Genomic DNA, 13,679 nt, shown 5'->3' on the forward strand with positions numbered 1-13,679 from the left:
ATTGAAAAGAAAACACATACGTAAACAAATAAAGATGACATATTAAGCCAAGAAAATAATATGGGTGAACCCATGGTACAATGATATCAAGGTAGGGCTATGATACCATATGATTTCAATTTTTTTATTTTCTTGGCTTAATATGACATCTTTATTTGTTTACGTATGTGTTTTCTTTTCAATAACAAAAAAATTGTTCAGAAAACATTCAAATTCGGATGTTTTCCAAATGTTTATTTCATCGTATGCATCGACAAAATCTAGAGTTTTTGTAGCGAAATAATCCTTTAGAGATATATAGAACCTGGTTTTGAAAAGAAGTGTTGACCTTTCATTCAGTTTTCGCGGTTTTCAATTATTTATTCAAAATAAATGCAACAAGTTGTTTTATTTTTTATTGTTTTGATACTAATTCTGACATTACAAGCCAAACAGGTATACCTCTACACTTGCAATTTTTTCAAAGTTGGCCTACCTTCTCTTCATTGTACCATGGGTGAACCTAAAATGCATATAACTTCGGTAATTAACAAAATTTTTCGGTAAGCTAGCGACGAAATCAAAGTAGTCGTTAAGACCTATCGATAGATACCAATGTTGTGAACTTTAACTTCTTTTTTATATCAAAAAATTTTTGTCGGTAACTCAAATAATGACTTAGAGAATCCCACTACTGCTCTCATAATGTACTTGTGTTTCCTTGTACATAAAATGGAACTCGTCCATATAATAAGACTCTTCCACACAACAAAACTCTCTGATTATACCCTACAACACTATGTGTTGGGGGTATTATAAGTTTGATTGGGCCAGAATTTATGTAACACCTCGAAATATTGGTTTCCCATATAGGAAAGTATATATGGATCTTCCTAGCTCGCCGAGCTGAGTCGAACTAGCTATGTATGTCCGTCCGTCCGTCTGTCCGTCCGTCTGTCCGTCTGTCCATGTTAATTTGTAATCACTCTACAGGTCGCAATTATGGTCCGATCTTCACGAAATTTAAAATGGAGGTGGGGTTAGGGTCAGAATAGAAGCCTATTTCTTTTGGAGATGATCGCCAAATGTTTAGGGGTTGAAATGGACCAAATACTGAAAAAATGTCGGATTTTGCAGTAGCAATTATAGACCAATCGACGCGGAATTTCGCATGTAGCTAGAGTTTAGGGCGGGGAAGAAGCCTACCAATTTTGATGGTCATCGGATAATATTTAGCGGGTAAAATAGACCATATCTTTTTTGTTGAAAAAAATCAAAATTTTTCATTAAACCGCGAATATTTTAAATCCCGGCGAAATCACAAAGCCATGACAAGGTTACTTCTGATCTTTACATTGATGTTAACATCCAACAAAACGGATATATAGCAAAATATGTGCGATATATATGTCTATCAAAGAAGATATGCTTGAAAGATCTCTTATATGTCGAGAACGGCTGAACTGATTTCGACAGTTCTCATTAATTCAGAATGGCCTCTTGGCAGAAAAGAAAAAATGTCTAAAAAATCGCATAAAAATATCTCCATAAAGATGTAAATATTGATTTTGTAAAATTTTCTCATATTTTTTCCATTTTGTCATATTTTTGGCATATTTTCATTTTGAATTAAACATTTGGTAATATTTCTACAGCTAACAAAACTAAGTAGTTAGAATATCAGGATATCATATGCAGACCGCATTTATGGCCCGATCCTTACAAAATTTTGCATTGGGATAAGATGAGGGTCAGAATAGAAGCCTACTCTTTTTGGAGATGATCGCCATATATTTAGGGGTTGAAATGGACCAAAAAACTGCAAAATTGTCGGCAGGTCGTAATTATCGCCCGATCCTCACGCACATTTGAATGGGGATTACCGGACATTGCAAAAGCCAAGCAGTTTTGGATGGCCATCCAAAAATATTTAATGTGTAAGGGAGTTTGCCAACTTTTGTAGACAAAATACGAAAATGTCCATTCCAGTGACTTTTTGGAGAATTCACAAATACAGGAAAGACGCAGTTTAAGTTGCTATTATTCGAAAATTAGAGAACGAAACCTGATGGTTTTCTTTTATTATTTGTCACAATATCTTGTGGAATTCTTTCGAGTATCTCGCCTATATAAACTGTATCAGTTATTATAGTGTTGTAGGGTATTCAACGGTCGGCCCCGCTCGACTGTAGCCTTTGCTTACTTGTTTTCTATTAAATATTTCTATTGTTTTCTTAATTATAATCGAATTGTTGGCAATTAAGCATTCCCACCTCTGTTGTAAACAAAACAAATAGAGCAAAATCGTGAGAACAAAATATGTGAGAGGGAAACGAATAAAATGAATCATGCCATGTCAACTCTCTCTCTTGTTCTTGTCCCAATTGTGTTATTGTTTTGATTTTTCTTAATTCTTAAATGCAATAAAATTTTAATTTTTGTTTTTCTTAACAAAAAATGTATGATAATCATCCAGATATGGCGACGACGATGACAATGATTTTATCTATGAAAGTCGACAGACCACGACGCAAAATACACAAAAGAAATTATGTGAAAATGCGTCTTGAATTTTCGAGAGGCAACCCAAAAAGAAACAAAGCAAAAAACCTGACAGCGGCCGTTTTTTCGTAGATTGGTTGGTTGGTTGGCTGATGGGGGGAGCGGTGTTTGGAGACAATAAAAGGATGCAGTTAATTTCCAATGCACGGCATTCAAATCTTGGCTTTGATGGCGTCCGTGTCATTTAAAACGTCACAAGGCATTTTATATGAATTTCCATTGGGTCTTTTTTCTTTTGCCGACAAATGTCATTTGGCTTAACACAAATTGCATAATGATGCATTTCTTTTCAATTTTGTTTCACTTTTTGATTATTTTTGTAAATTATTTCGCCGGAGCACACACTTACAAATTACACACACGGATTATCAAACTAAAAATTTTTAAAAGTCAAATTTTTGAAAAAATATTTTTTTTTGTTTCTTTTGTTATTGCTTGATTCCTTGTTTATCGTTTGACACAATCTTTCTTTTTGATATCTGCTCCAACACGAAGTAATACTGTTTCGCCTGCTGATTGACTGACTGAACAAAACAATTTTGTTTTTCAAAGCAACGAGGGTCTCTGGGTTTTTGGTCGGTCTCCCCATCAGCTGGCTGAGTGCTTTTGTTTGTTTGTTTGTGTGGGAACCAAAAACAAAAAAAAAAACACAACAGAGAAAAGAAAATAGGAGAGATGTTTGTTTTCGGTCGATAAGTGCTTTTTTTGTTGTGGGACTGGTGCTTGTCATGTTTTTTCCTTTGCCGGGAACGAAATTAGAGTAGACTCTCCTCATTGTCATTTAAAGTACAGAGTAGTGGATATGTCGTCAATTTATATTTGACGTAATTATCGTCATGGCTCGCTCGTTTGGTACTCATATGAATGGAAATTCAAACAAAATGCCGCTCTCCGTCGTTCGACAGCACCCTCCCAATTAGACCCCTTTATAGCTCACACATGCAAAAAACAACAAAGTCAGCCAGCGAGAAGTAATAAATGAAAACTTTGTGTTTGATATAAATTTAGCCATTTGTTTGTTTTTTTTTACTTTGCAAGAACAACAACAAAAACAATGAGGTGTTACTTTTTGCACAAAGTATTGTTCGAGGGAGGTTCGATAAGACAGCAGTGTTATAGGGACAGAAAAATAAAAATGTTATAGGGTGATTTTTTAGAAACTATAGAAAAAAGTTAAAATGCATGACATTTTTAATTAAATTCATAATGCAGCCCGCATAAATTAATAGTCAACCCATTTCGTTCTGAGATTTAATTTTTATACCCTCAACCATATGGCTAGTTATACCCTCATCTATATGACCAGAGAGGATATATATCATTTGATATTCAGTGCCTCATCGAAATAACGGTTTTAGACCCTAGGTCTCTAGACCAAATCCATTTCAGGACATCTTTAGTCGATCTAGCGATGTCCGTCTGTCTGTCTGACGATAACTCTCGAAGGGAGTATTCGATTTGATCCAAACTTTGCACATCGTAATATTATTATCAAACTTAGTTCGAGTTCGGAGATGGGCAATATCGGTCCAGCCCTCTGGTACCTCCCCCACAAAACGTCAACATTTTCAAACAAAATAATTTACTACACAGAAAGAGAAAGGATAATCCAATTTTGTTCCAACTTTGCAAAATGGATTATATCGGTCCACTCCATGAAGTATCTCCAACACAGAGGATCAATATCTTGTATAATTACAGGGTGAGATAAAAAAGCCGCAATCAACTTCAGACTGCTGTCATTTCTGAGCCATTTGTCTGACAGCTGTTAAAATTATTCCAGTGACAGCTCATTATTGTGTTTACAAGCGTACAAAAGCATTTTGGTGAAAGTTTTCCAGAAAAATAGTTATTTGTGAAGGAATTCAAGTGTGATAGTGTCATTTCTTTATATTTGGCTGGAAAACCACAAATGGCTATCGTTAGAGCACTCCAGCATTTAAATGTGAATAAATCTTTTGTGTCTCGTACCATCCCTCGTTACCGTAATACTGGTAGCGTAGCCCGACGTCAAGGATGTGGACGGAAGAAAACAGCAACATCAGCAGAATTGGCTCGACAAGTAAAGAAGTGACTTGATCGAAATCCGCGTTACAGTGGCCGAAAAATGGCTCGTATCGCAATATTCCATTCGAGAAATATTGAAAAATGAGCCATTGAAATCCCAAAAAGTGCAAGAACTTACACCGCAAGAGAAAGAAAATAGACTCAAAAGAGCTGAAGAGTTGCTTCGCTTGGCCGAAAGTGGTGAAGTGCCGAATTTGGTTTTCTCCGAAGAGAAAACATTTGTTGTCCAGCAGTTTGTAAACAAACAAAGTGATCGTATGTACTTGCCGAAGAGGTTAGCTGAAAATGTGCACCTTCGGTTGGCTACCAGAACTTAAGCGCCGGCCATGGTGATGGTGTGGACCGCCATAACAGCCGATGATCGCTCTCCGCTCGCATTAATCGACCGTGGCATCAGAATCAATGCCGAATATTATCGCCAAAATATTCTGGAGGATGTATTAAAGCCTTAGGTACGCAAACATTTTGGCCGCAGACCTTGGAAATTCCAACAGGACCCAGCACCATCGCACTCAGCACGCGCCACACAAGAATGGTTACAAAATGAGGTTCTTCGCTTAATTTCCTGCGCACAATGGCCACCAAATATCCGGATACCAATCCGTTGGACTATTGTGTCTGGAGTATTTTGGAAAGCAAGGTTGGCACTAAAAAATAACTAAATGTCGATCACCTCAAGCAAGCGCTTCGTCGGGAATGGCCAAAATACCGCAGAGCAACATTTAGGCAGCGTGTGACGGTTTCGTTGGCCGTTTGAGGGCCATAATTCGTGCCAAAGGTGAGCAATTCGAAGAAATCTAAACTTATTCTAAAATTTGATGCTATTTCCGACATTTTTTGCTTTCATTCAATAAAATTAAAAAAAAATGTAAAAATGATGGCGTTTGACTTTGTTGCAGTTTTTTTTTTATCTCACCCTGTATGGAGCCTATACGAATACCTGGACCTGCATAGAAAATTTTACCGTTTTATGGAGGCTATACGAAGACGTGGGATTGCATACGCAATTTTTTGTCACAGGCTGTAGTTCCCATTACGAATTCTAAATACGAAATTTGAAACAACTCCGGTGAATAATGTCCCCAAAATTCTCAAAATCTCGAATATCGGGGGTTACCGTTGTATGTGGGCTATACGATATCGTGGACCTATATAGACATATCTCTTCCAGGGGGTAAAGTGCTTAGAAAGAACCATCTAGTATGTATTTTTAGACAATTCCATTGAAAAATGCAGGTAGAGTCATAAAAATATCGAATATAGGGAGATGCCGTTGCATTGGGGATATACGATATCGTTGGCCTATACAGACAATACTCTTACAGTTGGTTACGTCATCAAAATACCGAATATCTGGCGGGTACCGTTATATGGGGGCTATACGACATCGTGGACCAATATAGTCCTTCTTCGAACTTGACCTGCCTGCAGGCAAAAGACTGATATGTGCAAAATTTAAGCTTCATATCCTTATTCGTTTTGACTCTAGCGTAATTACAACAAACGAACAGACGGGCAGGGCTAAACCGTCTTAGAATTTTACACTGATGAAGAATATATACACTTTGTTATGCCTAATGTTATTATTTCTAAAAAAAGGAGAATAACTTATTTTTCTCACTAACATTTTTCGATTTTACTATAAAATTCAAATTGTTATAAAATTGTTTGCTGGGTTCATATTCGTTCATTACCACAAAAAATTAAACATTTTTCTCACATTTATTTTTTGCAAGTAATAGATACGCTTGGCATTGGCGTCACTCCTGCAGTTAGTCAACTTTTGTTTGGAGTGTGGCCAGAAATTGAGTAGTCCAATGAACTGCACAGTTCAATTAATTGAATAAACAAAATCATATTCTGCGATAAATGGTCTAAATTTATTATAATTTTTTAAAGTTAAATTTAATAAATAACAACAATTTATGACAATGTAGCAGATTTGTGACAATATGTAATATGACAGTGGTAAGATTTTTGTAGTAGAGGTTCTGACGATGATGTAATAAAGTCTTCTGGTGTCGTATGCTTGATTGCTGTATGTAAACAAAAAATAAAGCGATTTATTTTTAGCAGAGAAAAGTATCTTCCAAGAACGTGAAATGAAATTCGGATTTATTTCAATATTTTGAATAACTAACATTTGGGTTAACTGTTTTGACTACAAGGTGAGATAAAAAAAACTGCAACAAAATCAAACGCCATAATTTTAAAACTTTTATTTTTTTAATTTTATTGAATGAAAGCAAAAATATTCGGAAATAGCATCAAATTTTAGAATAAGTTTAGTTTTGTTCGCATTGGTCACCTTTGGCACGAATTATGAGCTTCAAATGGCCAATGAAACCGTCACACGCTGCCCGAATGTTGCTCTGCGGTATTTTGTCCCATTCCCGGCGAAGCGTTTGCTTGAGGTGATCGACACTTTGGTATTTTTTAGTGTCAACCTTGCTTTTGCAAAATACTCCAGACACAATAGTCCAACGGATTGGTATCCGGAGATTTTGGTGACCATTGTGCGCTGGAAATGAAGCGAAGAACGTCTTTTTGTAACCATTCTTGGGTGGCACGTGCTAAGCGCGATGGTGCTGAGCCCTGTTGGAATGTCCAAGGTCTGTGGCCAAAATGTTTGCATGTCCAAGGCTTTAATACACCCTGCAGAATACTTTCGCAATAATATTCGGCGTTAATTCTGATTCCACGGTCGATTAATACGAGCGGAGAGCACCCATCGGCTGTTATGGCGGCCCACACCATCACCATGGCCGGCGTTTGAGTTCTGGTGGCCAAGCGGAGCAAACCAAATTCGGCAGTTCACCACTTTCAGCCAAGCGAAGCAACTCTTTAGCTCTTTTGAGTCTATTTTCTTTCTGTTGCGGTGTAAGTTCTGGAACTTTTTGGAATATCAATAGCTTTACTCCGAGCTCATTTTTCAATATTTGCAATTTTTCGGCCACTGCGACGCGGGTTTCGATCAATTCGCTTCTTTACTTGTCGAACCATTTCTGCTAATGTTGCTGTTTTCTTCCGTGCACTTCCTTGACGTCGGGCTACGCTACCGGTATCACGTTAACGAGCGATGGCACGAGACACAAAAGATTTATTCACATTTAAATGCTGGAGTGCTCTAACGATAGCCACTTGGTGATTTCCAGCCAAATATAAAGAAAATCACTCTAACACGCTTAAATTCCATCACGAATAACTTTTTTTCTAGAAAATTCTTACCAAAATACTTTTGTACGCTTGTAAAAAATGCAATGAGCTGTCACTGGAATAATTTTAACAGCTGTCGGACGAGTGGCTTAGAAATGACAGCAGTGTAAAAACTGGTTGCAGTTTTTTCATCCCACCTTTACAAAAACAGTTTTTCGTTTGGTCCTGCATAATTGAGTTTTAATTTAGAAACAATGCCGCTGCCATTCCTTCCCCACCCAAAAATATTTTCAACAAAAACCAAACAAAGCTATCAACCAAAACAAAAAAACCTTGTGAAATGAAATTTCCATTCTTTATTCTTTTGCCGGTCACCACTCCCAAAACAAAAAAAAAAAAGGAAACAAACAGGCCAACAAATTTTCAATCGATATTTTGTTTGTGGAAAACGTACATTGACCTCTCATGCATCAAAGTCGCCTAGGGGTAATTTGACGATTTTTTATTTCAATATTTAAATGTGTGAATAAGGTAATTTATTTGTGTTGCGGAAAATAGACAAAGACACAAAGGAGGATATTATTATCCACACAAAAAAATATAAGTCAAAGATATGGGCTCTTTGTATGGCTTTTATATCTATTGAGAAATGTCAAGAAATATCTACCATAGGCAGTTGCAAAAAAAAAAATAAAACGCTTTAGGTGTATGTGTGTGGCTTTTTTTCTATTTGAATACAGTCATCATAATCTGGATAAGATTATTTCACAAGTTATTGCAACAAAATTAAAAAAAAAACAAAATATTCCACCGGCCGGTAGATGAGAGGTAACGCAAGCGATAAGCCGAACAAAGCAAAATCATTTAACCTTTGTTGTTGCCTGGCCAGTGGAATGTTGAGCCAAACACATTATTTGTTGTGAAAGCTATTTTATTACACGTTGATAAACTTAATTAGAATTTAATTTTATGTATTGTGATTGAGGGAATTTCATAGATGAAATTCCGTAGAAATGGCAAGTAGGTCATATGGAGCCGAGAGCAAATGTCGGCATTTGCCTTAATTTGAGAACTTAAAATTAAACCCCAGCACTTTGAAGTACATATATGTAAACATAAATATATAAAGAGTTGAGTGATTCCCTGACTTGTTGATCCATCAACGCCCAGACGTAAAGATGGAAACTAACAATTTTGGATGAGGACTAACCTGGGGCCGTGGGTGCCAGATACGACTGCTTTTTTATCATAATATGTAGACTTTGTCACTCCATTTGTAACTTCTCCAAATACTCATTATTTTGCCATAATGTAAAGTAATCACGCTAGAGTCAAAACGAATAAAGATATGAAGCTTATATTTTGCAGAGATCAGTATTTCGCCTGCAAACAGGCCAAGTTCGAAGATGGGCTATATCGATCCATGATATCGTATACACCCTTAGCCATACGGCTAGAGAGGCCCCCACTTTTATATATTTTTATAAAAAAAAAATATTTTAAAAATATTTTTCAAGGAATACCAGAAATTTTTTACAAATATTTTTCAAGGTCGTCCCGCATATAAAAATAGTGGATAGTTTAAAAATATTATTCAATGACTTTGAGTATATAAAAATAGTTAATTTTCAAATTTTTAATTTTTTAAAATTTAATTTTTAAGTTTTAAAAAAGTAGATCTTTTCTGGACTTTTTACAAGTATTTACAAGTACTTCCCAAGTATATAAATTGCGGATTTTTTAATTATATTTATCAGAATTTCCCGGTTGTATAGAAATTGTGGATTTTTTGAAAATTATTTTTGAGGATTTAAAATTAATCGTGGATTTTCATAAAAATTTTTCAAGGATATTCCATAAATTCTCTAAGGTGTTCCTTTGGACTTTTCAAGGAAATTCCATAGATTCTCTAAGGTGTTACTTAGGACTTTTCAAAAATATTTTTCAAGAAATTACCGTCCATAAAAAATCATTGATTTTAAAAATTCTTCCATGGACTTCCCAAGAAATATTATTCAGAAAAATTTAAGGACTTCCCATAGATTTTTTAAAAATATTTTTAAGGAACTTCATCTTGATTTTTTATTCCCTCAGCATATGGCCAAAACGTGCCTCATCGAAATAACGGTTTTAAACCCTAGTTCTCTTTGGACCATATCCGTTTCAGGACATTTGGAGTCGATCTAGCGATGGTCCGTCCGTCCGGACGGTCCGGCTATCTGTCTAGCTGACTGGTGGGCACGATAACTCTCGAAGGGAGTATCCGATGTAGTCCAAACGTGTAAAATTGTAATATTTTTATCAAACTTAGATTGAGTTTGGAGATGGGCAATATCGGCCCACTCCTTCTGGTAACTACCACACAAAATGTCAACAAAAATAATCTACTGCACTAAAAGAGAACGAAAAATCCGATTTTGCTCCAACTTTGCAAATCCTAATATTTGCATCAGGTATAGATCAGATGTGCTTCACTCCATCAAGTACCTCCCCCACAAAGGGTCAAAATTTTGAATAATTATAACTCTTATAAAATGTCTTCAAATTACACACATCGCAATATTTTTATTAATCCAAGGTCTTGTGGTAAAGAAGGAATATATCGGTCCCCAACAAAAGGTCGAAACTTTGAATATCCCTTAAACTCATAAGCAGCGAAATAAACATCCGATTCCATTCAGACTTGGCACGTCTCAATATTTTCATCAACACAAGATCTATTATAAAGATGAAAGAGATTCGACAATTCCTTCTGGTACCTCTCCCACAAAGGGTTTAAATTTTAAATAACCAAAACGATCATTAAATCCGAAATAATCATCCGGTTCTCTTTAGATTACATTCATCACATTATTTCTATTAACCCAAGGTCTGATGTGAAGATGAGATATATCGGCCCACTCCTTCTGTTACCTCCACCCACAAACGGTCAAAATTCTGAGTAACGACGAAATTAATATCCGATTCCATCCAGACTTGGCACATCTCAATATTTCCATCAACACAAGATCTGTTATAAAGATGGTAAAGATCGGAGCATTTCTTCTGGTACCTCCCCCACATAGGGTTCAAGATTTTTGAAATAGAAAACACTGAAAGAAAGCGAAATAAGAATCCAATTCTCTTCAAATTTCACACTTCTAAATATTTTTGCTCACGTAAGACCTGTTGTGAAGATGATATATATCTGCCAACCCCTTCTGATACCTCACCCACAAAAGGTCAAAATTTTGAATATCAATGAAGCCCAATAAACACGAAATTAACATCTAATTCGGTTCAGACTTGCTACATCTCAATATTTCGTAAATTATGATTTCACATAAAATTGGATATAAATGTTCGATTTCCTTCAAATTTTGCAAATACCAATATTTTCATCTGTATTAGATGAAGTATGAAAATGGAATACTGTAATGGTCGGCTGTACCTCACGCATATTTCCACATTTTCCAAAAATCTGCACACATAAAGTATAGGAAGTAGTCGATATAGTCCAAATCTGGCAGGTTGTAATATTTATGTCATATGTATTTAGGTCCGACACGAAATGAACAATATTGGACCATTCCTTAGGAACCTACTCCAAAGAGTGTCAATAATTTGAATAATCATGACATAAGTCAAATTATATGTTAATAATCGAACATTGGCTGGGCAAACATCTGCCAGAAAAAACGGCTGTTACTTTTATATTTGTTTTTTTATAGTCCTTTAAATTGGTATTTTTAATCCTTATTCAGGTCTCTGAGCTATTTCTATTTTTTACTAAATAACATAAAAATTCAAAAATAGATGTTTTTTTTGAAAATTTTGTACTTGTCGTCCACAGACCCACATGCCCCCTGATGATCCGCCCAAAGCCCAACGTCCAACAAAACCCGCTACATGCTCTCCATAACAATGATATTACCAATATTTTTTTTAGACCGGTTCAGATTTGGTTTGCTTTGCACAAAACATAGTATGACTGGACTTAGCTTAGAAGCAAGTATGTCAATGTTGGTGAAAATTGGTTGAAATATACCTGTTTACATTCATATTTATACGTTCAAATTCTTTTTTCCAGAGGTAGGTATTTTTACCCTGATTCCAGGAAACTATTTCTTCTTGGGAGACGGACCCGGGATAGGTATTTTTATTTCCGGGATAGGAATTTAATTTCCAACGATACCTATATTGTCTATATATAAGTGGGTCTAGCCCGGATCTTGTACTCGGACTTTCGGATCAAAAATCTTGGGTCTCGGGTTCGTCCCCCAAGAAAAAATAGTTTCCCAAATCAGGGTAAAAATACCTACCTCTGGAAAAATTCAAAAAAATTTTTTTTTAAACTAGACTTAAGCCGATTTAGCCTTCTTAAAGTACGACGTGAAAGTCATTAAGATTCAAACACCTTCCCTATGTAAACACGTAATCAATAAGACCTTGTCTTATTGTGTTCGTTGAGGTTTTCCAAGCTCCACCAAATATGCATGGTGCTGTAGGGCATCATTTAGTCTACTGCTCCCGAATTATTGTCCTTTCTTTAGCGATTTTCACTCGCTTCAAATTAATTTTTGCTAGAAAAGTTACAAAAACAAAACAGGCAACCCTTTTTAAAAATGTGCATCTAATTTCAATATAATACCTACAACAATGGGTTAAATGATAATACAAGCGAGTTATCTTCATCAAAAAGTGCCAACCAGGGTACACACAGTTTACGTATGTAAATATGTCTACCTTGTCTCAATCCGCTTTTTTCTTCTTCTTCTCCATTTTTGATAAAACAAAATACGCATTTACTTACTTGATTTAGTTTTTCCTATATTCTGCCTCTCGCCATTCATATCCATTTCCATGTCGGTATCGAAGCCATAGCTTCGAAAGCATTCATCTGCATAACTTTGCATTTCTATGCAGCACAACAGCAACAACAACGACGAAGAGAGGGGAGGACGGGGGGTTGATTTTAATTCACCTAGTTTTGTTTTGGAATTTCTTTGTTTTTTTTTTATTCTTCTACTTTTTTGCGTTTAATTATTGCTTTTCAAACAACACAATTCTTTTTCGCTTTTTTTGGAATGTTCCACACACAAACACACACGCTTACACACTGACCGAATATAGTGACGGTGACTGACAAACTTGTATTTTTTCAGATATAAAATCGCAACACTTCCAAGAGACGACGACGACGTAGTTGCCGACAAGTTTGCTGTGCTATGTATCTTTTCTCTAGCGCTGTAGGATTGGTGTCGTCGGCGGCAGCGGCAGCTCACACAATGCAATGCAATCACCACCAAAACACAATCACTTAACTACCTCAAGTCGGCACTTCTTTGCACTGCTCCCTCTTTCCGGCTCAGAGAGGAATGACGTGTACAAACCGGCAGGAAAGATTTTCTACTGCTGTTGCCTGCGTGTTGAGTTACCGAAACCGAAAAAAATTTCGCAAAGGATGTTTTAGGGCGGGCGGCAAGGATTAAATCCACCAGCTGACTGGCTCTCTGTTAGTGCAGATGTTTGTTTGTTTGAATGTTGCTTCGTTTAATGATGGCCCGTTTTGTTTGTTTGTTTGTGCTGGGGCCGACTGGACTTGGTTTGCAAGAAAAAACTCTGGAAACACGCAAGTATCCAAACCACCACACACAGATACACTAACTACGGGTCCAACAATATGTTTGTTGATACGTCACAATGTAGGTGTAAAATACACGGCTGTAGAAAAAATTTAACTTTGTAAAAAATCCTTGTAAGATATGAAACACTTTTGTTGTGCGCTCAGTTGTTTTTGTTATTTTTCTTCCTTTTTTAAATGTTTTTTATCACTTCTTTAATTGTTAAATTTTAAAAATCGTTTCTCTGGTTCACAGATGCCTTCTTGTTATCTCAAGAAATATGTTAATATGCTGTGTTTCTTTTGCTTTATT

The 13,679-nt window shown here is 36.1% G+C and overlaps 1 protein-coding gene across 3 annotated transcripts in view; it reads right to left on the reverse strand.

The window, feature by feature from the left end:
- Nucleotides 1–13,679, reverse strand: part of LOC131807047 (AMP deaminase 2-like) — a 63,098-nt gene extending 49,419 nt beyond the window's left edge. For 2 of the 3 annotated variants that reach the window (XM_059132060.1, XM_059132059.1), the window contains exon 1: nucleotides 2,891–3,057. Coding sequence is in view for 1 of the 3 variants with exons in the window: in XM_059132061.1 (XP_058988044.1) it covers nucleotides 12,557–12,659 (103 nt within the window). In the remaining 2 variants the exon portion in view is untranslated. Of the gene's footprint in view, nucleotides 1–2,890; nucleotides 3,058–12,556 lie in introns of those variants that run through there. The other variant, XM_059132061.1, reaches the window with a different exon arrangement.

This window comes from Musca domestica, unplaced genomic scaffold (genome assembly GCF_030504385.1).
Source record: "Musca domestica strain aabys unplaced genomic scaffold, Musca_domestica.polishedcontigs.V.1.1 95, whole genome shotgun sequence".
NCBI lineage: Eukaryota > Metazoa > Arthropoda > Insecta > Diptera > Muscidae > Musca > Musca domestica.